At 43.5% G+C, this 24,640-nt stretch overlaps 4 protein-coding genes across 4 annotated transcripts; 1 reads left to right on the forward strand and 3 right to left on the reverse strand.

Moving 5' to 3' along the window:
• Nucleotides 1-2,600: 2,600 nt before the first annotated feature.
• On the reverse strand, nucleotides 2,601-5,196 carry LOC129722960 (ER degradation-enhancing alpha-mannosidase-like protein 2). Its single transcript, XM_055676849.1, has 2 exons — nucleotides 4,994-5,196; nucleotides 2,601-4,940 (listed from the first exon to the last, which is right to left on the reverse strand). Exons 1-2 carry the CDS (start codon nucleotides 5,104-5,106, stop codon nucleotides 2,639-2,641), a joined length of 2,415 nt encoding a protein of 804 aa, XP_055532824.1. The 5' UTR covers nucleotides 5,107-5,196; the 3' UTR covers nucleotides 2,601-2,638.
• Nucleotides 5,197-5,377: 181 nt separating this feature from the next.
• LOC129726807 (protein lin-9 homolog) lies at nucleotides 5,378-7,722 on the reverse strand. Its single transcript, XM_055683930.1, has 3 exons — nucleotides 7,547-7,722; nucleotides 6,746-7,469; nucleotides 5,378-6,693 (listed from the first exon to the last, which is right to left on the reverse strand). Exons 2-3 carry the CDS (start codon nucleotides 7,441-7,443, stop codon nucleotides 5,514-5,516), a joined length of 1,878 nt encoding a protein of 625 aa, XP_055539905.1. The 5' UTR covers nucleotides 7,444-7,469; nucleotides 7,547-7,722; the 3' UTR covers nucleotides 5,378-5,513.
• A 7,184-nt stretch (nucleotides 7,723-14,906) lies between these two features.
• On the reverse strand, nucleotides 14,907-17,082 carry LOC129723882 (translation initiation factor eIF-2B subunit epsilon). The gene is made up of 2 exons (XM_055678364.1): nucleotides 16,883-17,082; nucleotides 14,907-16,822 (listed from the first exon to the last, which is right to left on the reverse strand). The coding sequence occupies exons 1-2, from the start codon at nucleotides 16,976-16,978 to the stop codon at nucleotides 14,921-14,923; spliced, it is 1,998 nt and encodes a 665-aa protein (XP_055534339.1). The 5' UTR covers nucleotides 16,979-17,082; the 3' UTR covers nucleotides 14,907-14,920.
• A 4,381-nt stretch (nucleotides 17,083-21,463) lies between these two features.
• LOC129724131 (exostosin-2) lies at nucleotides 21,464-24,035 on the forward strand. The gene is made up of 2 exons (XM_055678781.1): nucleotides 21,464-22,165; nucleotides 22,225-24,035. The coding sequence occupies exons 1-2, from the start codon at nucleotides 21,609-21,611 to the stop codon at nucleotides 23,912-23,914; spliced, it is 2,247 nt and encodes a 748-aa protein (XP_055534756.1). The 5' UTR covers nucleotides 21,464-21,608; the 3' UTR covers nucleotides 23,915-24,035.
• The last annotated feature ends 605 nt before the right edge of the window (nucleotides 24,036-24,640 follow it).

Raw genomic sequence — 24,640 nt, forward strand, 5'->3', positions numbered from 1 at the left:
CAGTGACCGTTTTGGAATTAGTTCTCCATACCTAGTATAGAGTTGAGAGGTAACTTTCGAAGAAGTTGTACCTCGACGAAGCAAGAGCCTCGCAAAAGCAAAGCAGATGCGCTGAGCTCTCAGGTTCAGCGTTGCAAAAGCGGCAATTATCGATTGGGACTTTGGCGATTTTCTTTGAATGATAAAGAGCATGCCAATGTCCAGTGAGAAGTCCCGTGATGATGCGTAGTTCACTACGAGTTAACTAAGTAGCCTTTTTGTAACCGCAAAGTTGGGGTAGATAAACTGCTTAGCTTGTCTGCAACCCTGCACTTGTTGCCAATGAGATGCTATTTATAGCTTTTCTCATGTACTTATTTCGCCTTTAACGGATGTGGAGGTACACAAAAACGGTTCAGGATCAATGAAGTCAGACTTATAGGTCTGAAGACTTTTGGCAATGGGTTGGATCCGTCCGATTTTTGCAGAAAGATTGGTAGAATGTCATCCGGTCCTGGAGACTTCATAGGCTCTAAAGAGCTTAGTGTTCAGTTGACAGAAGTCTCCATGAACAGTCGACGAGCCAGCTTTGCGGAATCACGTGAAGTTGTGCGCTGTGGCTCTTCAACGTTTGACTCGGATGTCACTGTCGAGCCAGGAAAGTGAATGTTCAGAGGAACATTCAAAGATTCTGTGGCTGTGACAGTCATACTTCCATCTTCCTTTTCCAATTGCCCCAAAACCCTTCGTATAGTCTTTGGATATCGCTTTTTGCAGCTGCGTGTGTCTTCATAGAATCGAACTCTGGAATTTTTTTTGGCTTTATGTAGCTCAGTGTAGTATTTAGTGAGGAATGCTCTATAGGCTTGACAGTTGGAAGTTATTTTAGCCCTGTTGAACAACCGTCTGGCTTCCCGACGTAGGATGCTGAGAGTTTCGTTCCACCAGGGCACATTACGACAGACTGTCCGTTTCATTAACAGACAGTTTGACGTAAAACCTTCCGTGATCCTGTAGTGTAGGTCACTTGCTGCGTTGTCCAGTTCAACTAGAGTTCGAATATTTTTGTGAGGATATTTAATTAATATTTATCAGAGGAGCATATGCTGCTCACGTCGTTGACGACGCGTCCTCCATAGGATCTAGTTGAGCTCTGATTGACGGACGGTTGCCATCAGCGGTTGAGTTGTCTGCGTACCCTTGGCAACCCTTTACAGTAGACGGTAGGCAACAGAAGTGCGACTCTCACGTTTTGGAGGCGGTGTTCGGCTCTGAGGGTCGTGACTGGCCAGATGCTCACGTTTACTCCTCTTTCGGTTTCTCGGCGGAACTTTCTTCGCCATCGCGGGAGTGCATTGTGCAGGTGGTAGCGGTGCACTCATTGAGGGAGTCTCCGAACGTATCTTTCCAGCCTTTGCACCAGAGCCTTTCGCGCCTGTTCAAGGTGACTCTATGCCAACCTGCCGCATCAAGGTTGTTAATACGATAGAATATCGTCGATAATCGTCATCGCCGTTACCGATAACGTATGGTATCGTTATTGACGATGACGATAGCGCCTTCAAACATTAACGTTATCGGCGATGACGATAGTCACTAGACGTTATCAGCTCACTAACGTATTATGCCAGTTTTGTCTGCTGTGGTAGCGAGTGGTGTACTGACTCGATCAAAAAGCAGGCACGGGGCGAAGAAGCGTTTTTTCACTTCGAAGGGTTGGAGACGAAGCATCACTAGGCAACAGGAAGAAACTTTTTCTTATTTGTTTATGTTTCGTTTCTCACCAAGCAAAAAAATGTTTGAGTTTTGATTGTTTTAACTTTGGAGGCGGTTTTTGCAGCACAAATATGAATAGCAAGGTATGTGGCATTGTCATATTTGCATTTAAAATGCATCTAAATTATATATCTAATGATACAAAAATTACTCTTGTAGTGGTTGTTGAAAAACAAACGTTATTGTTTCGATACCGTCCAGCAGCTATCGTCTTTGACAATGACGATAATGTCTGAAAACGTAAGCGTCATCGTCGATAACGATAACAGACGGTATCGTTATCGGCGTTTTCGATAGGTTATCGATCAACAACCTTGTGCCGCATGCGTGCTTTGCCTTTCTTGTAGTTCAGCTCTGTGTTGTGAGGCTGACAGATTGTTGGTCCAACTCCACCATCAATTTGACAGTATTTCATGCAACGTTACGATGACATACTCACCATACACGTTTTGAGAAACCGTCGTACTGGTTTTGGAGTAGACGGAATTCTCTCATTCATGGTGTCCACAATGTCCTGGAAGACACGAAGGTTCCCTCCCACAGTTTAAGAAAAGACCCGGAGTCTTCTCTCCAGCCACCTATCTGCACACTTAAAATTTATTGCCAAGTCTCGGTAATTTTTGCCATCACATGGAGCTTGTTATGCATCTATCTGCATGGATTGCATTACACCATAGCTAAGGATCTTAATCGAATTTTGTTCCGGATTTAGAAAAGGATAGAAAAATATGAGATGCTTATTTAACAGAGATTCTATTTTCCTTGTTTTTTTCATCATTTCGGTGTGTTGACCTTACTCTGCGGAATATGATGTGATATGAGAAATCTCCAATGAAAAACACAGCTATAGAGATATTAGCATCATTCCCATTTATTTCAGTACTCAGAAAAATTCCCCCAGCAGAGTTATCCTCTGCAGGAAAGGTTGCGCTTTACACGTCAGCAGCGCATAATTAGCAGCCCAGCTACTGTTCCGCTGGTGGCCACTTTCCCGGATCCGTTTCAGCAACGCTTGCGGTTCGAATTTCGTCTTCTGATACACCTTAGTTTTAAACATATTTTGGACAAACTCAGCGATGGTGTTGTTGAAACCTTGCGTCGTTTTCTGCTGCTGGTGGAGAGGAAAATGCTCTCCTGCTACGGTCGGTGGAATTACTTCCGCCCCCGCCGTTAGTGCCTCCTCGGTAGAGCTGGTTTCGGAGAAAAACTTTTTCGCCGGATTTACTTCCACTTCCTCGTCCTCCTCAGACTGGGTTGGTATTTCGTCCGGCGAAGCTGGTACTGCTGTGCCTACTCCTGTGTTTTCATCTGTGTCAGTCGTATCTTTTTCCTGCTGCTGGCTCTCGTTGAGTTTCATCTGTGCGGTCGAGCTCTTATCGTCCGGATCGCGGGCAGACGTGGTGAGCTTCACGGTTGTCATCTGTTCTGCGTCATCCGCCGTTGGTGTTGGCGATATTGGACCATCGCTGGATGGTTTGTCCACCGGCACGATCAGGCTGTCGTCGTCCTTCTGAGTTTGATTTTGTTCCATTTTGGGTTCGGTTTGATGTTTCTTCAACAACTCCTGGGCTCGATTGAAGGCTTCCTCCAACCGTTTCTTGGTTAGCGCTTGCCTAGCCTCGGCCAGTTTTGCACCTAATTCCTCCAATACTGCAGCTGGAATGGCGTCCTCCAGCTGGGCTTCGACTACGGAGATGTTCTCTTTTGCTGGGGCTTCCACTGGCTTCGGTTCCATAGAGGCAGCCTCGCGTGTTCGACTGAGATCAAGACGATCACCGACGAATTTCTCTTTACTGTAGTCTGCGAACAGATTTTGCTGGGGCAGCTCGTGGCAACAGCGAAGCATTGACGGATCAATTGGATGAGCTTCGGTGTTGAAAATGTATCCGCCGGCTTCGATTATACACTCACCATGCGGTGTATCGATAACGGTTCCCATCCGTCCATCATTGTGGATGAAATTGTCCGGATCAAACAACAGATACAGATATTTAGTGGTCTCCGCCAGGAAGAACGATTCCATTCGATCTTCTTTGTGGTGGTCGCGGACGTTTTTGATTGTGGCATATCCACAGGGCGTTTTGGCACTGTATTCTATGCTGCGCAGAATATCTTCACCAACTTCTAGCAAATACGGATCACCAGTCGCTCGGTACAAATACATGACAGATTCAATCAGTTCTGGTCGCAGGGGATAGTTTTCCCGATTGGTTCCAGCTTCCGCATTTGGAATGTTGTAGAATTCGGGTAAAAACCCGTACTGTTTCCAGACTGTGTGATAATTGTGCAGTGTCTTCATAGCCACGCTCGTATCGCCAAAAAGGCTCAAAACACCCGGCCAGTATGCTTCCAGTGATTGGAACACTGGTAGGGTGACCTGTCCCTTGTTCATACTGACCCAAACGTGCCAATCATCTCTTTTTAAATACTTATCTATAGCTTTCCGACCTTCATTGAACATATGCATCAAATCCGGTTTGTTTAGCATGATCGCACCTTTAACCAAGTATTCGTAATAGGAATCTACCCCAGCTCCAATGCCTGCATCTTGTGCCGTCCAGCGACCAGTTTGTACATCAATATGATTACCAAATAATCCAATAGAAGAACGATGGTTATACAACGCGTACAAAGCATTCAAAGCTACCTCTTCATAAATGGGATCACCGGTCAAGCGACTCAACGCTCCAAATTCCACAATAAACGTTCCAATTCCGGCCGTACAAGTTACACTAGTTTCCCCGTACGGAACACCATACTTGAGATTAACCGTTCCGTAAGGCATTCCGGTTCGGGTATCGAATGCCGGCAGCAGCCTCCTGGCAACATCCTCAGCCAGTCTCAGCAGCGGACCAGTACATGGCCACCCAGGTTCCAGCTCAACCCCCGCCTTGTGACTCATTAGGTGCGCACTAATCAATCCTCCCACGATACGGATGTTTGTCTCGAACACCGACACGTTGATGTCACTATCGAACGATTTGCCCTCTAGCAAACCGACAACCCTCCGGAACTCGGTGTAATTACCCATCACCGCAAGCGTATCCAGCGCGTCCACCAGTGTCAGTGAATAGCTGCCCCAGGTATCCACCCCATCACAGGACAGCGGACGGAGTTCGTCGTACTTGCTGGCGTAACGCAGATAGCCGTCGTACGCATGCTGGAACATCGCTCGAACTTCCTCCCTGGAGAAAAACAAAATCAGAACAGTTTATCATACCATTCAATCTATTCCTACCGAAGTCGAATCATATCCTTCTTAGTATACTTCCGCAAGGCGGATACATCATTTATTAGTAAGCAGAACAAAATCCTGATAAAAATTGCACTTTCGAGCGATCGTAATTTCATTTCTGGCTTTCCCGGTGAAGAAAAAATAATAATACACCGATAAACCGTTAACACCACATCATAACACGGAGGCAAGCTCACAGCTGATAACTGTCATTTGCACGACTAGCCACCAGAGATGCCAGATGTTTTTTGAACGTTTGAGTACGCAACAGAAACTGCTAGAAATCTGAAGTGAATCTAACTAGAGCTCGAAAAAACACCTTCACGGAAAACTGGAGATTACTTCTCTAGGGTAAAAATTGTGATGACCTGAGTCAAAAATCAAAACTTCGATTTTATATTTATTAAATCCACTCCACTCATCTCGAATATAAACTCATCATCTACTAGAACTAGAGGTTAAATTTGGAAAAACCAAAATGTTACAACGCAGAAAAAATAAAACTCGTACCGCCAATACCGACTCACGGCCCAACGATGGCCGAATTCAGCGATTCCTTTTTTATTTTCTCCTCCATCTTCAGCCGGTGGGCTGCCGCGAATCCGGCCTGTATATGTCGAATGTGCTGATGAACGCCCCGCTGGAAGGAGGCCATGTTTTCAAAATCCAGCCGGCCCTTCGTTTCCTCCAGGCAGCCGCGCAATACCTCCAGACAGTGCTCGGTCTGATTGCCATCATCCGCCCCTAGGTTTGAAGCCACGTACATGATGGTGGTAAGGTCCTTGATCAGCTTGATCATCCCATCGTTGGTGAGCTGACCGTTGTTATTCTTGTCGAACGTTTCCTCTGCCTGCTCGCGGCACTGCTCCCGCAGGTGGCTCGGTGCAATCATCGCAATCACGCCCGGGTCTTGCGTCAAAGATTTGCAGCTCACCTGCAGCTGGTTCAGCTGATCGTGAATGTCACGATTCAGCTTTTCCATTGCCACCACCAGGGAGGCGTAGCGCTTCTGAAACTCCTCCGGAAATGGATCTCCGTACGATTTGTAGATCTCAGCTTCCGAGTTCATATTCTGCAGCCGCAGGAGCTTCATTTGCTTTGCTGACAACGTTTTCTTCGTTCGAACTATAAGTTCCAACAGTTTAACAGAAAATCCCCCAATGTTGTCCTTCGGGAAAAGCATTTTGCTGTCGGACATACCGGGAACCTTCGGATAGCTGTCCCCTCCTAGTAGGGGATCACCTTTAATCCCCGTAATAGGGTTTTTGACGGCCGGCGATGCCACATAGAAGGAAGCGTTCTGATACTTCGGGCGAAAATCTTTCGTGATGGCACTGAGGGCAATCTTCTCTGGGTTGTCGTTGGCCACCACCTCGAAGTCCGGAATGGTGTGCGAGCCCAAGCCCGGTCGATCAAAGCTGATGCGATACGAGCTGGACATTACGTCAATTGCATCGACCGTCCCGGTGAACAATCCGTCCTGTGGGGCACGCAACCGAGCCGTCACCTTCGTGCCGACCGACAGTGGCTGAGGAATTTCCCTAGGAAGATCACGTATGAAAGAGACATCTCCGGAGCGCTTCGCTTGCAGCAGACGAATTTTTTGCCGCTTGCGCTCCAACTCTCGCCTTTCTTCTTCGAAGAAAGCTGCGGAGCACCTGCGCGGTTTTCCCATTGTGCGTCGAATTTTATTCCATTCAGCCCTAAAACCGAAAATAATTATAATTGTTCGAATCATAAGAATAAAAACCATACCTAGTAAGAAACCGCGTCTTGAGATCTGGATACATCTCGCGAACACATGACTGAAAATCGTTCTCTCCATCGAACAGCGACCGATCGATGTTGCTGTAGAACCACTCGTAGCTAACGAATTTGTGCGCTTTGGGAAGCTTCAGCAGATTTCGCAGCCGCAGTCCAATCCGCTGACTAGCTTTCTTATCGAGCAGTGCAATCGGATTGATTACGCGCATCACCGCCCCTTCTTCGTCCGGGTCATCTTTGCGCTTCTTCAGACTGTCCTTCAGCTTATCGTACCGTGATTGCAACTTTTTCTTCTGTGCCGAGCGTGGAGTGCTTTTTGTTGGCGTTACCATTCCTTTCTGTGGGGAAGCCGATGCGGAACCGGTTCCGCCGCCTACCTTACGGGGGCTACCCTTCGGTGGAATCTTATCGTTGATCAGCAGTTCTTCGTCGAAAAACAGTTTGTTCTTTTTACGAATACGGGCGGGCATTCCACGAGCATTCAGCGCCTGCAGCGGTTGGCTGGGTGTCGTTCTCGTAGGCAGTTTCATTCCCACGGGATGCAGTCCAAGAGCTGCGGGTCCCAGTGAGGGAGGTGACTCGACATCCATCGCCTCATCGGATGGTTCTTCTTTGATCCTAACGTCATCAGAATCCTCTGCTCCACCACCACTGTCCGGCCCATCGTCACGATCCTCCGATGAGGACATGGCATTCGTGCACACCCAACGGCCAGCTACACGATGGCGAAACAAACGTAAACTGTCAACGTTCGTACCAAACTTAGGTAATTTTCATTCGATATTTTCTTACCGTATGCAGGAGTCACTGAGGTTCAAATACTCTTATTTTCTGAACCAATTTGATTCGCAACACGATATTAATCAGCGAAAACAAAATAATCCCATCAACTGATAATAATTACAATCGACGAAAAATTTTCGTTTATTCGCTACAGAAAATTTGACGTTTAGATAAAAGCGACGCCCGAAATGGTGTCAATAAACGGCGGTACGTTCACAGAGTGCGCTGTGTATAGTGTTGCCAACACTCACTTCACTGCCAAACTGCGACTTTTGCTGAACTCAACAAACTTTTTACTGAGTTATACTGCCGGTAACCGCAAGTCAGTCCCATCTGTAAAAATGTTAAATCGAAAAAATAGCTTCGAAAGATATTTTATTCACGCTCACTGATCACTTATTTGAGATGAATTATTTTGACAATATTCATGCTAAAATATAGTTTGCATACTAGCCTGCACTAATTACGTTGTAAAAACCACTAAAATCATTAATTTTGACGTAGGACTACGTCTTTGTTTTCTATACAAGATTACACTTTGTGAAAATGAAAATGAAACTGGCAAATGTTGCGTCAGATTTCAAACGGTTATAGCAAGCGAATGACTTAATGCATCTTAGTCATTTATATTTCGGTGGATAGATAAAATGTGTAACAATTTTTTGATATTATGTTCAACATTGTTGCTTTACCGATGCTACCGGTGGTGTTGTGATCATCAGCATTCTGTAGCTACATTTCGAGCTGAAGGTTATCGAATCGGTTCTTTTTAGAACCATAAATGCTTGAAGATAAGAGTTACGAGAATTTTCACAACTACTCCTAGTGTGAAATGTCCATCTATTTCTCAATAATTATTTTTACAATAACGACCAGGGCGCACCAAAGATAAACGGTAGTGTTGCCTATGAATAGTTTATCACAACAAGACATAACCCTCATTTCAAGAATTTTCACTGCTAAATTGAGTGATTTTCCGGTTTAATTGTTTGTTTGTGTTCACTCGAACACCGTTATCAGTCAAACATAAGAAACGAAAATTAGTTAATCTAAGAACCAGAGTGATTTTCGCAGCGGGAAAGCAAAAACTTTCTTTTGATGCTTATGAAAATCACTCAGTAGTATTGAAGATGTATTGGTTTGTTTCTCTTTCTTTCTATAAGCTACGTGGCCACGCCTTAATGGTAAAAATCGACGCTGAGCTCGATACAAAAGATTGTGTGTGGAAAATTCAGCTTCAGTTTAGTTTGTTCCACAATAGCGAGTGCGGTGCAGCTGTTAAAGCTTTGCGACATTGAGAAACGAGAGCTGCATACGAGTCAACTTCCAGGCACCGCGGAGCATGTTACCTGTATTCTGCACACGGCAGCAATTATAACCATTGTACGCTGCAGGATATTTTGCTGGCACAGCTGCTGGAGGGCACAGCGGAGAGCAAATTTTATACGCGGCCAACAAAATAATCGATGCTACCGGTGGTAGTGTGATCATCAGCATTCTGTAGCTACATTTCGAGCTGAAGATTATGAAATCGGTTCTTTTCAGAACTATAAGATGATGAAGATAAGAGTTATGAGAATTTTCACAACTACTACTAGTGTGAAATTTTTATCTATTTCTAAATAATCATTTTTACAATAACGACCAGGACGCACCAAATATGAACGGTAGTGTTACCTATGAATAGTTTATCACAACACGATATAACCCTCATTTCAAGAATTTGCACTGCTAAATTGAGTGATTTTCCGGTTTAATTGTTTGTTTGTGTTCACTCGAACATCGTTATCAGTCAAATGTTAGAAACGAAAATTAGTTAATCTAAGAACCAGAGTGATTTGCGCATCGGGAAAGCAAAACCTTTCTTTTGATGCTTATGAAAATCACTCAGTAGTATCGAAGGTGTTTTGGTTTGTTCCTCTTTCTCGAAGCTACGTAGCCACGCCTTAATTGCAAAAATCTGCTCTGAACTCGATACAAAATATGCGTGTAGAAAATTCAGCTTTAGTTTAGTTTGTTACACATAAGCGAGAGCAGTGCAGCTGTTAAAGGTACGCGACATTGAGAAACGAGAGCTGCATACGAGTCAACTCAAAATATTCATGGTGCGATTATCAGCGTTCTGTAGCACGAATTTTTAACTGAATATCATGGAATCGGTTCTTTTCAGAACTATAGATGCTTGAAGATAAGAGTTATGAGAATTTTCGCAACTACTACTAGTGTAAAATTTTCATGTATTCATGCATCGTTAGTTTTAAAATAACGACTATCAAAAATAAACGGTAGTGTTACCTATGAACAGTTAAGCGCAGCATATAATAATATTTAGTTTAGCATATATTAAATATTTAGTCCTACGTCACTATTTCATACAACCCCTAGGGCTGTATACCTTGTAGTATTTCAATGTATTTGTCAGCTCCAAACTACTACACCTAAACAGTTTCAGCTGGTATCAAGCAGCATTGCAAAGCGAGCGGGAAGCAAAACCTTTCTCCTCCTTTCTGCTTGAGAACGATACATATGCTACGCTTCTCAAGTCTTTTGCACACACGCTTTCCCCTGAGTAGCAGCAAGCACACACCGACAGTATGAGTGAGACTAACAACACTGGCACCAAGTATGTACAGCACGGGTGTCTCGCTCATTTCGTAAAGCGACGAGACGTCTCTTGCGCGTCGCAATCCGAACCGAAAAAGAAGCGAAAGAGCAACCTGCAAATTATATGTGAAGTATCTAGTCTCGTCGCACGTATATGGAAAATCTACGAGCAAAAGAGAAAGAGCAGTCACTAATACACTCGATGTGAGAAATAAAGTGTCGGTATATGTTACATATTCTGATTTCAATCTATGTCAATGTATTCGCAGTACAACTGCTGCGTTATCCTTTTCACACATTTATTGTGCGATTTTAGTGCAAAATTTGTGCGAATCGGGAAGTACAATGATTGTACAAGACTTGAACTTTTGCGTGTGGGAACTGTCCTATTGGCACGCTCCTTCAGTCCATCCTGCTACGGAGTATAATTGCAATTTTGAAATTAGTCATTGCTATATTCTTCAAAAATTACCTCTTTTGCAGGGTTTTCATATTTCGCTCGCACTGGCGCTCCTCTCGTGCTAGAAATTTCTCGGAGCGAGCAAGATTATATTTCCCAAGACCAACACGGGCTTTTTCCGGGGTGGTCGACAGCGACAAATTTGTTGCAGTCTAAATTTAATGGAACAGGGATCTCAGATCTATGCAGTTCACACAGACCTGAAGTCAGCATTCGACGAGGTTAATAATCGGATTCGAAAATCGGCAACGAACGTCACTAAATGGATAGAATCGTGTTTGACTAATCGACAACTGAGTGTCAAACTAGGAAAGTCCGAGTCTGCGCCGTTCTGCAATTACTCCGGTGTCCCCCAAAGAAGCAACCTGGGGCCATTACTGTTCTCATTATTTTTCAATGACGTCTGTCATGCTGTTCCTCAAGGTTGCAGGTTAGTCTACGCCGATGACTTCAAAATTTATAGGCTGGTGAAGACACTAGACGATTGCCGAAAGCTGCAGCAGATCATCGATATCTTCGCAGACTGGTGTGAGCGAAACTTTCTGACCATAAGCGTGAAGAATTGTTTGGTTATATCGCTCACTAGGAAAAGAACTGGGACTATCGCATTGAAACTGAGGCGTTGGAAAGAGCTGCGATCGTGAAGGATCTCGGTGTCTTGTTGTGTGGCGTCGTCACGCATTGATACCTTTTCGAAGCTGATAGAGTTGATGCTGGCACGCGACGATGAGTTGGTCCATGTCAAATGAGAACGAAATTGGAATGGAAAGAATAAGGCAAAAAGGAATTATTCCTTGTTTCGGCCCTTTCGTACTTTCCACCCTTTCTTGCATAGCGTGATTGCGCATGCACCCACGTGTAGGAACTAGAGGAAGTGTATTTTATTAGTATGTGGGTTACCTGTGGTGTATGGCTTATCCTGCGTGGGGTTGTATCGTTTCTTGTTTATCTTATTTTAGCGTAAAATAAAAAGGATCGTTTTTTAGAGAAAAATTGTGTTAAGCATAGTTTACAGTTTCAAGCGAAGTGAAAAATTTTACAAGTGAAAAAGCGTAAATGTTCGCTTGCGAAATCTGTCGTGAAAACCCGTTTGTGGAACACGCAGGTATTTCACCAGCCTGCAGTTTACAGTTTAAGTGTAGCGAAATTCACGAATTTACTCCGAGCGAAGTAAAAATTGGCTGTGGCTTGCTGCTGCTTTTTTCACTAGCGTTTGCATGCGTGAAAAAAGTAAACCCAAGGGAAAGAGATGAGATCCACAACCTTCAATTTGGCTGGATCGAATTTGTTTACAGTTCCAAGTGAAGTGAAATTTTTGCAGGTTGCATTTTTCACGAGCGTGAAACAATGAACATTTTGTATGAGATTTTCACTTCGCTTGGAACTCTAAATAGGGCTTTAGTGTTAAAAGCGTGGAGATAGAGAATGCTCACCAACGCAACGTATTCAAATTAATAGGGAACACGTTGGACGAATGTCCAACGGAAAATTATATATGTCTCTTTTAGATCTGTATGAATTTTGAGGATAGACAAACCCGATAAGTTTGTGTATGTTCATACAATATATTTCTATCTTTGTTCGATAGACCAAGGCTAGGGCTAGGAGATGATTGCTTCTCATTTTTAGAATATTAAGTGTGAGAACTAACTAGCCAGCGTTTAGAATAGTGTTTGTGAACTTAACCGCCTAAACTGAAGTTTTGTACATATTTTTTACCATATAAGCTAAGTTTTTTGAAAATAAAAATCAGTTTCAGCTGAAAATTGAGACTCACTTGTTTTCCTGTTCCATGGATTACATCCCGAACTCCTTTTAAGTAAAACCGGTTTCCCTGTGCTAAGGAAAATTTTTGTTGACCCGTTCCTGTTTCAAGGAACGTATAAAGAGACGTACCTTCGCCCTCTTGGCCACATCAAAAACGAGTTTACATGTTCGATTCCGAAATGAACTTTCGTGAACACTACGCCTACATTATCAGTAAAGCCCGCAGAAATCTGGGATTCATTTTCCGATTAGCCTCTAAATTCCATGATCCCTATTGTTTACGCTCACTTACTTCAGTTTAGTGCGATCCATACTCGAAACAGCAGCTATAGTCTGGAACCCTTTTCACAACGTCTGGATCGGCAGAATCGAGAGAAATCGAGCGAAGTTCAAAAGGTACGGTAAATTGTGTTCGTAAGGTAAGGTAAATTGTGTTTGTCAATGCTATTCATTGACAACTGAATAATTTTTTTCAACTTGGCGAATTTTTTATTTAATTCTGAATGATGTACAGTGATAATTAAATTCAACATGAGGTGATTATTTGTAATTATACATGAAAATTTTAATTTCTATACTACTAGACACGCACGCTATAAAGCAAACCATGCACACACTATATGGCAAGCCGCACACGCTATAAACATGCACAGACACGCTAGACATGCACACGCTATATAGCAAACCACGCACGCTACATATCAAGCCACGCACGCTAGCCCCGCACGCTATATAGCAAGCCCCGCACGCTACTATATAGCAAGCCACGCACGCTAAACTGCAAGTCACGCACGCTAAATAGCAAGCCACGCACACTAGCCACACACGCTATAGTTATCCACACACGTTATGTGCACACACCCTATATATACATACGCTGGATGATGGTGGCTTCTCAAATTACCTGGCGGTGCGAGTCTCTTTCAGTTTCGGGTTGTATTCACCCAACGATATCTGAATTGGATTACCGCTGATGGGGTCCAACTCAGATCGAAGGGAAGCCGAACTGGAAGAGGTAGGAACTGCAGCTAACCACTACCACCGCCGCTGTTGCCCGCTGCTGATCCACTTCGCCTACTGCCATCGGTGTTGATATCCGCTGCTGCTGCCTACTGCTAGTAAACTGTTTTGCTTGAGTAGAAACGTCCGACGCACGTCTCTTATATAGTCCAAAGAGTGCATTCCCGGCTGACTGGGTACTCCATTCTGTCGTCCTTTTTAGGGAAAGGCAGCAAGCGACCAATCAAAAGTCGACATTTGCGTTTCGACAATATTCAACAATTTTCAATATTACAATAGTTTGAACAAGATCACAACTTTCTGCACTTGGACGGGTGCTTGAATGATTTTCCAATCGATTGCTGCAAAAATGACAGGAACCGGTTGGAAACTGACTGGGTTTAAAACGTTTAAAATTGGACAATTTTTGTGACGCTCTCGATGTTTTCGGTTTTGGAATTGGATCCCTGTATTGAAAGTGGGTCCCTGTAATTGTAGTCGTAAGACGTATTCTACGTCAAAAAAGGCCCAAATACACACACGGCGTAATGACGCCTTTTTCTTGTATAAAAAACTTGTATATGAAATTCGTTTAATGGGCCGCGAAAAAAAATTGGGAACCACTTTGCTAAGTTAAGATTTTTGTCGGCAACCCCTTTCGCGAAAGCAAACAACGCTCTCCCGCAACAGTAAATGCTACCACTGATCAAGGCCCGAATACACACACGGCGTGACTACGCCTTCAAGACGAAACTTGTCAGTACCTTATAATGTGCCCTCTGGCATCTACCACCTTCCACTCATCTGCACGGAAGGCACAATCACGCCGTCTTGAGCTTCGTCGTGTTCTCACCTTCTTGTCGTCACACCACCCAATTTGTGTCTATTTATGTTTGTTGAAGGAAAAAATTAAGCAACACACTTCTCGAATCACCAGCATGTGAAAAATGATACAACACGGCGCTGCCAGCGCCTTTGCAGAAAAAAGGCGGCACAAGACCGTGTGGAAGGCACACGCGTCTACACAGAAGGCAGTCGAGTGCGCAGTAGAAGGCGGCGAACGACCACCTTCTTTGTTAGAAGATTTTGAGTCGCTAGAAGGCGTCCCAGCGGAAGGCGCGATTGCGCCTTTCAATTTGTATGAAGAAGGCGTCATTACGCCGTATGTGTATTCGGGCCTTATGAAAATTGATTGATGTATAGAATTTTCGTATTCTTTCGTGATTTTTGGTCGGAAAAAATCAATATCACATTATTATCAAATTTTTGGCCATTATTTCAGTTTTCCCACAGAAAGATCCGTTGAAGATTTTGAGAGAACTATTATTCAATGATTTTTAATACAATTCTCAGTTGCGTTAATTACAAGTAAACCCTACAAAAACCTGCGGACGGAAGATCCAATCTACTTGTGATGCGTTTTCACCGTCAATTACAGCTCCAAGAACTTTCTCGACTTGAAAGGAACTCACGGTTTGCTTACTTGTAGCTCAGGTGCCTTTCCCACGGGTACTGATCTTTCAAAGTACACTACATCAATCGGATCCGAGACTTTATTCACTGTCTTCCTCTTCCTCTTCACTGGACTGCATCAGCCAGTCAACAAGCTTAGCCAAGCTCTGCTTGATCGATCCCGGACCATCTTCATCCAACTCCTGGTGCCACTCGAGAATGACCTCCTCGGTGATGAAATCCCGCTCGTACAGAAAATGCACCAGCTGGGCAATCTTGCTGCGGACCATTTCCTCCTCTTCGGACGTTTCCTCAAATGCTTTCAAACAGTCAAGCATGGCATCGCGACCGCGAATGTAATTTTTAAACACCGGACCAAAATACGCTAGCAGCTGGCTAAGTGTTGAAACGATGGCACTCGCAGCGTTCTCCTGCATGGTAAGCAGTGTCAGAATCGCTTTCACAACGTAGAAGTTGACCTCCGAGAGGGACATATTGTAGGCGTAGCGAGAAGAATTAATCTCCAATATCAGATAATCCGGGTTTGTGCGCTCAGAAAAGCCACGCTTGAGCGACTCCAGTACCTCGGAAAGAAATATGTTGGCATCCTCCTGAATTGGAGACATACCACGTGATTCTCCTTCTTCGGATGAGCTGCTATAATCGGTTGGTGGGTCCTGACCCCGCTCTAGCTTGCAAAGCCGCATAGAATGATTTATGGCATTCGTTGGACCGTCTTCTTCCTCCGAATCAAACTCATTACCGGGCACGGAATCAGGAACGGTGTATGCTTGCGCACCTATTTGCTCCGAAGCACCTTCTGTCCAGTCGTCATTAGGTTTCGTCGATTGAAGCGTCACCTTAGCGACGTTTGTACCCTCCGGCAGGACAACATTCGGTCCCAAAATGCAACCGTTACTCAGCCGACAGTTGGACGATATTTTAACAGCTTCGCCAACGACGCAATAATCCAGTTCGCAGCCATCACCGACTTCCACTCCATCGAAGAGGAAACAATTTGAAATTCGACATTTTTTACCAATTCTACAGCCCTTTCCAAGCACGGCATGGTCAATTACTGTATTCTCATCGATTTCGCAATTTTCGCCAACCACAACGTCGGTCTTTAGCATGCTTCCTCTAGCAAGGTGAATTTCCTGATGACGGTAGATGTTATTTCGACAGAAGGAATACTGCTGCCGGTACCCGCAAACCCCCATATCGGGGACCAGCGGATAAACGTACCGATTAGCGATATCCCTGCTGACCAGCTGATAGGTCTGCCAGTTGTTAATTCTAATGGCATATTCTTCCTTCGGAAGCGGCGAAACATAAATTGTGCTGGCCAATATCTCCTCATTAATCAGCAAACCTCGCACGAAGTCGTCCCTCGTTAGAAAATCAAAATTATCCGAAAACAGTGGCAGTACCGTCGGACTGCAAATGGCGATTTGCGGATCAAACAAACCATGTCGCAAAGTTACTTCCTTGTTTTGAAGAAAAATTTCCAGCGGAAAATTAAAGTTCTTCTCCTTCTGTTGCGGCTTGAGCCGCTGATGGTACAACAAACGTTTTGTGTTCTTCTCCATGGCAATTACTATTTCATTCCCGGTACGTTGCTGCGGAACGCCCTCCTTGTAAAGCACCGTCATGGTAGCACCCTTATCCATCTTCATGATCCGCTTGTGCTCTTCCAAAATCACACCCAGACTGGCGTTCGTCACGGTGTCCACCCCCATCAGTATGAAGTTTCCCCGCACCATGCCTTTAGCGTCAAAGTCTCGCAGAGCATCGCCCAAACACCGACACCCCTCGGAGCTGACGATCGTAACAGACATTCCAACGGACCAGCTGCACCGGTTTAACTGCTGCTGTCGCTGTACGTACGCTCTAACCTGTTCGACACGGTTACTACAGAACAGAAACACCTCTTCCACGCCGGAACGGTTCAGTGTTTCCAATGCGTAATCCAACAGCGGCACATTCACCAGTGGCAGGAGCGACTGGAAGGTCCAATTCGTGTTAACCCTCTGCTACCAGTTAGGAATGAGAAAATAACCTACCAGTGGCTTTCGTTCGGTAAACGGAACGAAACAATCGCTGAAATTGTCGTCAATTAGGATCGCCTGCAGCGGTTCCTTTTTCTCCAGCTGGTTCATCGTGTCCCGGGTGGTTTTTTGCGATCAGAAAAACAAGTTTTCGGTGGAAATTCAACACGATGTAAACGGAACGTTTTCTGCGTTCTATCACCACAAATAAACATGTCCAGCATATGAAGTCAGCAGGGAGTGCGTTCTCCGTTCTCTGAATAGTTGTCATTTTCAAAGAAAGCATTAGCTAAGGTAATATATGTTCTCACGAAATGTTGTACACTATTTAGAGATTTGTGATTTTTTTTTTCAGTGTATTTTATTTTTTTCATATATATTTTAAATCAAAAATTGGTACATTTTGTAAATGTATAACATCTTGAGTGCAACTTAGTGTCTTATTTTTCGGTTGTTTATTCTTTCATTTCTTCTATATCCAGCATCGCGAAACACCATCTTTTAGGCAAGACACAGAGTGGTGTGCTTTTTTTTTAAGGGCGAGATTTGTTAGTAGCTTAAGTATTTATGATAAATATTAGTAAATAATAAGTATGTGTGTCCAATCACAAATGGTGACTTCTCAACACTGTTAGAAATTTGTAATTTTAATTGTTAGGATTTGTTTGCTTTCGCAATTAGGACTTATCATTCGTAGGGATTTAAACCTACTTGTCAGAAAAGGGGAAGTAGACTTACAACTTACTTAATTGCTAACTTATTGGCTATAAAGAGAGCTTATCGTAGCAATTGAGGATTGCAACGATTTTGTCGAAAATTGTTAATAATTTTATTTGACATAGCTTCTAATGGTTCAACACCAGTAAGTCTATGTAATTCGAGTGTACCAAACCAAGGAGGACGCTTCAAAATCATTTTCAGAATTTTATTCTGAATCCTTTGGAGCGTTTTCTTCCTTGTTGAACAGCAACTTGACCAGATCGGTACAGCATAAAGCATTGCTGGTCTAAAAATTTGTTTGTAAATCAAACGTTTGTTCTTTAAACAAAGTTAGAATTCCTGTTAATGGGAGGATATAAAAATCTCGTATATTTGATGCACTTGGCTTGTATACTCTCAATGTGCTCTTTGAAAATAAGTTTTTTATCATAAATTAGTCCCAGGTACTTAACCTTGTCAGACCAACTTAAAATAACCCCATTCATCTTGACAACGTGATTATTGTTTGGCTTGTGGAAAGAAGCCCTAGGCTTATGCGGAAAAATCATCATTTGAGTTTTAGAAGCATTGGGAGAGATTTTCCACTTTTGCAAGTATGAAGATAAAATATCTAAACTTTTCTGCAATCGACTGCATATGACACGAAGACTTTTTCCTTTTACGGAAATGCTTGTGTCATCGCAGAACAATGACTTTGTGCATCCTGGAGGCAAATCAGGAAGATCTGAAGTGAATATGTTGTACAGGACTGGACCCAAGACTGAACCTTGAGGTACACCTGCTCTGACAGGAAGTCTATCAGATTTTGAATTCTGATAGACAACCTGCAGAGTTCGATCAGTAAGATAATTTTTTAAAATTTTGATTAGGAAAATTGGAAAATTAAAAGTTTGCAATTTCGCAATCAAACCTTTATGCCAAACACTGTCGAATGCTTTTTCTATGTCTAAAAGAGCAGCTCCAGTGGAATAACCTTCAGATTGAGTGGTGTGCTTTATCACAACTTTATTACAACTATGCAATTAGGAAATCTTCTCAAAAGTAAGTTGAAAGTCCATAGTAAGAAGTTCAGACCTTCCCTACAAAATGGCTTCCCATGTGGAAAGCTAGGCGATAAAAATGCTGGATTCGACGCAAACTTCTTGCAATTTGTGGAAATCCAAGTAGAGTTGGTGCCTGCTGGTATTACCGAAATAAGCATTGTCAGGACAAAGCTCAGTATCAGTAGTAGCAAAGTGTAGCCGGAAAACTAACGATGACTCGGACAAATCGAAGGAAGGTGTCAGCAACCAGTGTGTTGCGACGGACTATCTTGACGGGGCGACTTCACGACCAGATAGGATCCGGACAAGGGGACGAAATCGGAACAAGAAACTATTTTTTACTCGTCGAGTGAAGTTCGAACAAATCTTGAAGAGCTTTTTATTTTATCAACTGGTTTGTTACAATGGTTGTTAAGGAATGAAAATTTTTCTCAACTTATCCGTGCACGGCTTGCTTGTCGTCAACAGAAGGATATTATAAGCACTGTGAGAAAAGCAGGAAAAACAGTTGCAGAAGCTAGAGGCGGAAATGAAGCTGAAAATAAAAAAGAGAGAGAGTTCCAGCGCGTTTTTGAAAGATAGGAATTGAAATTGGGAAAGAACAAAGAGTTGGTGAAGTTATCAACCGTTAAATTGCTGAAATTCTCACCAAGAAAGACCGTCGAAGATAACGCAGCATCAACCAGCGTAAGACACAAAAAGCCGATCAGTTTTAACGGCAAATTTGAAAAAGCTAGATGAAAACGGTGATATTGTGATGAGGATCACAACGAACAGGAGGATTAAAAGTTCGAAGATTCCAGTCCATCGGAGGAAAGCAAACGAAAGAAAAAATAATGTTACCGATCGACAAAAGCTCAAATAGTTGCGAGAAAGAGGCAAACATTTGAAGTTCCAAAGTTCTCGGGTAAACCATCGCACTTGTCTTTGTTCTACGCGGCCTACAAAACTACTGACGAATCCTGGTGCTACATATACCACCAGAATGTAATGGAACTTCAGGAATCGTTCGAAGGCAAGGTTCTCATGTTGGTATCTGATTAATTACTTGTCCCTGAGTCAGTTCCATGAGTTATAGATAAGCTGCGACATCATTACGGACGTCCGGAACAATAGCTGCAGAGTTTCCCATATAAAAGTTACTCATGTACAGCAGTCAAAGTTGGATTGGTTGGATTATCTGCATAGTTTCATTTTTTTTAAATGCCATGCAACAACTCTGATCTTGTCAACCCATTGCTCATCAAGTCTTTGGTCGTCGAACTCTCCCACCGGGGATAAACAAAAATGGGTTTACTCCTGGAAAAGTTGAAAAACAGCCGATGCTCCGAATTTTGACGGATTTCCTCATGAAGATAGTCAAAGTCGCATGTGAGGCAAATGTCAACATGGATCTCAAGCCAGCGTACCAGCTCCAAAGGTTGAAAGGTCTTTGAAGTGCCAAAATGCAGAAAAACGGTCGATTTGACATAACCATTGTTTGCAAGCAGCAACTGCAGCGTGCAAGAAGCTTATATTCCAGCAGTTATACAATGCCTGTTCAACATTTATTAGATCAGAACGTTTAAAAGCATATTCACTTTTAACACAGAACACGTCATATTACAGATTAGCTCACATGCATTCATCGATGGCAGCCAAGCAATGGATCGCAAGTTCGAATCTCATCATGGACCCAACAAAAAGATGGTTTGAAAAAAAGGGGTGGCGTGTGACGATGTTGCCTTCCGATATAAATTAAAATTCACCCGCAGTATTTCCAAGTAAAAAAAATAAGTTAATAATAAGAATTATAATAAAATATATTACCACAAATAAATATGGTTCAAGTAATTTCTTCGAACTTTATTTTTACATTTTGTTTGTGCTTAAATAGCTGAATAAATATCGACTCAACGTTTTTTCCACGCTACTATTCAGCGTGAGCTGCATAAGTATATTCTAATACGTTACGAAACGAAACAAACGTTTTCAAACATTATAATTAAACACGCATTTAACAAGAGCATTTCAACAGTCGAGCAAAGGTTTAACAAATGTTTAATAAAAATTTATTCGAACACAGGTCGAACACATACAGAACAGTAGGCTAATGAATGTTTTCTGGTGCATCTATTCAACGCTGGTTTAACAAGTGTTGAATACAATATTCTGCTGTTGTTGCTCAAACCCCTCTTCGCCGTTCCTAAACAACTGTGTGTCCGATAATTTCTCCAAATTCAACTGAACAACCATTTAACAGAAGTTTTTTACTTTCCATTTCGGTTGTTGTTCAACTGTAGCCTAATAAAAGTGATCGAGTAAATGTTTAGGCAACAATAATTTGGGTTTGTCAGCTCTTATGTCGTTTTCGTTTTCGCGGTGTAACGACACTTTTGACACCGAAAATGTTTCATTTGACTATTCGGACTACCCTTTTTCTGTCTCTCCCCACACTTTTTCTATCCCTGACGACACCCGAAAAAAGCAAAGTGTACTGTAGGAAGTTACCAACACATTCACACGTATGTGTCAAAACTGGTTTGTTTTGGTTTTCGTTCCACGTGGTAAAGTGTCAGGTAAATTTTTTTGCTGAGAGCACATTTGCGAGATGGACATATGAAATGGAAACGAAACAAAATGACGAATGCGATAATGACCAAAACAAAACGAAATGACAGCTAACCCATTATTACGCATACCAATGCAATGACACTGAAAATGTTTTATTTGAAGCTGCAAAGTATAGCACGGAAAAAGTGTAGCTACACCGCGAAAACGAAAACGACATGAACAGCTGATGATTTTTTCAAACAAAGATATTTGGCATCTCTGTCGGATGCACTATACTAAACCCACCGCATCGCTGCTGTCACAGCGAAATAAATCAATTTTGTTTACCTATAGAATTTTCGTTCCGCTGCAGGGCAAAAGTTTTCCATTTTCCTTTCCCAATGGTAAAGTGCGAACAATGTAACCGCGACTAGTTCTCTCGCGCAATGTCTATCCCGGTGAAATACAGTGCCATAAAACAGGCGATCACGCCAAAAACGGACTGCAATCGGTATCTGCTCACGTTCGTGACGGCGCTCGTGCTGTTCACCCTTTGGCTTGGGAGGAGTTCGGTTTCGGAGGCGGACAGCGAGCAACTATCGCTGGATCTGGTGGATATACCGCAGGTGGTGCTAGACAAGGATGCCGAGCTGGCTCGGGCCAGAAATCGGAACTGTTCCTACTGGGATTGCTTCAATGTTTATCGCTGCGGTCAGCGAGCGACCGGAGGAAGTCCCAAGGGTGGTGGCTTGTGGGCGGAAGAACAACAGGAGCGGATATCGATTTACGTTTATCCGCTAAAGGAATACATTGATGGGGACTCGGGTGCGCAGGCCTTTCAACTAACGAAGGAATTTTATGGCATTCTTAAGACGATTGTTGATAGTCCGTATTATACGGCCAATCCGAACGAAGCGTGTCTGTTTGTGCCGACTCTGGACACATTGAACCAAAACCGAATTGATGTGAACTTGGTGGGAAAAGCACTGGCTTTATTGCCGTAGTAAGTAACAAGGCATCGTAATTTTATTTTAAGTTTTTCTACTTTTGACGTATTTTCAGTTGGGAGAACGGAGAAAATCACATCCTGTTTAATTTTATTGCCGGATCAACTCCGGACTATAACACAGTGTTAGATGTCAACACTGACCGGGCGATGATTCTGGGTTCTGGATTTGATACTTGGACCTATCGACCCGGTTTCGATCTGGTTATGCCGATGTACAGTTCGATACTTGACCATTATCGTCCAAAAGGCGGGGAGCTCGGTTCCGAGAGAAAGTTTCTTCTCGTTTCTTCCCAGTTGAACATTTTTCAGCGACAGTATCGAATTATGCAAGAACTGACGTACGATTATCCGAATGATATTCTTTTGCTCCAACGATGTCCCACATCGACGGTCAAAGCGGAGGATAGCTTGGAATCTTCACGAGGCTCCATGGAAGATTCAATCGGAACGGAGGAACTGTTAAAAACCATCAAAGATATACGGTGTAACTTCCCCCAGGGGAATGAGTATGAATATCCGAACGTGCTGGAGGCTGGTCAATTCTGTCTGGTTGCAAGAGGCGTTCGCTTGTCCCAGCCAACACTGATGGACGCACTAGCAACCGGCTGTATTCCAGTGATTATGGCGGACAATTTGGTTCTTCCTTTTGTTGATATACTAGACTGGGATTTGTTCTCGATGAGAATCTACGAAAATAGTCTTCATTCGATTATCGCGACATTGAAGGCGGTATCCAAAGAAAAAATCCGAGAGCTACGAGCTCACGGCGCGTATATTTATGATCGCTACTTTTCTTCTCTGGAGAAGATAGTATTAACGACCCTTGACCAGTTGAACGATCGGATATTTCCACATCTCAGCAAAACCTACAAGCATTGGAACGTGGCCAGAACCCAACGGTCCACGCAGAATCCTCTATTTTTGCCCTTGATTGCACCGAAATCTCAAGGATTCACGGCTGTTATTCTGACCTACGATCGAATCGAGAGTCTCTTCATTCTGATCCAAAAACTAGCCACGGTTCCGTCACTGCAGAAGATACTAGTCATCTGGAATAACCAGAAAAAGGCCCCGCCCCATCCGTCGCTTTTCCCAAAGATCGGTAAACCGCTGAAAGTAATTCAAACCGCAGCGAACAAATTATCGAATCGCTTCTATCCTTACGAAGAAATAGAAACCGAGGCGATTCTCACGATTGACGACGACATCGTGATGCTAACGGCCGACGAGTTGGACTTTGGTTATGAGGTGTGGCGTGAATTTCCCGACCGAATCGTGGGATTCCCTTCGCGAACGCATGTATGGGACAACAGCACTAACCGCTGGCGTTACGAGTCCGAGTGGACCAACCAAATTTCGATGGTACTGACGGGGGCCGCCTTCCATCACAAGTACTGGAGCTACATGTACACCAACGCGATGCCCGGGAACATCAAGGAATGGGTCGACGAACATATGAACTGCGAAGACATTGCTATGAACTTTCTGGTGGCGAACGTCACCAATAAACCGCCGATCAAGGTGGCCCCGCGAAAAAAGTTTAAATGTCCCGAGTGCACCAACAACGAGATGCTGTCGGCCGACCTGAACCACATGATGGAACGGTCCGCCTGTATTAACCGGTTCGCCGACATTTACGGCACGATGCCACTGCAGACGGTGGAGTTCCGGGCGGATCCGGTACTGTTTAAGGATAACTTCCCGGAGAAGTTGAAGCGGTTCAACGATATCGGTAGCTTGTAGGCGTGTTGACAGTCGATGCATTTATTAGTCGAACGTAAAGTCTCTGTGCGTAGATGGTGTTAGTCATACCGTGTTAAACTTAGTCATAAAACAATAAAGTATTGTTTACCAATTAGCAAAATCTTGTTCATGCTTCGCAATATTTCAAGAAAAGTTGAAAAATTTCGAGCTTAACCGAAAGATTTCAATACGATGTGATTAAACAATCCAAGTAATCCCATAGTCTTTTCGGCAGCCGAGCAGGAAAGTCGTTTTTCTTGAGTGCTCTGTGGATTACCGAAATTAATATCTCGCTTCTTCTAGCGTTGGTGTTGTGTGGCGTGCAAATACGCGTCGTTATTGGTGGGGGAGCCCCGACTGCCGAACAGCGCCAGTGGTAGTGGTGCTAATCGGCGCGATTGCGCTGCGTTCGCGTGTGAAGGTGGTGAGTCGTGCTTGTTTTGGCGCGAGTGCTGAAAGGCGTGCTGATCCAGCATCAGCGAAGGTCGATTCCCGCAGTAGAGAAGTACGGAGCTGTGGTAGTGGTTAGTTGGCGCGTGTGCTGTGGAACCCCGACGGGGGGAAAGCGGACGGCATCGCCGCTCTGCAGTTGAGGAGACAGCGCAGGCAGTGCTGCTGATTCTCATACATTTAAAGATAAGTGACAAAACCTTTACTTTTTGCCTTCTTTATTCTCGTATATACATATATATAATTTAAATATTTTGATTTCGCATTTCCTCTCTT

Source organism: Wyeomyia smithii, chromosome 1 (genome assembly GCF_029784165.1).
Source record: "Wyeomyia smithii strain HCP4-BCI-WySm-NY-G18 chromosome 1, ASM2978416v1, whole genome shotgun sequence".
In the NCBI taxonomy this organism is placed as follows: Eukaryota; Metazoa; Arthropoda; class Insecta; order Diptera; family Culicidae; genus Wyeomyia; species Wyeomyia smithii.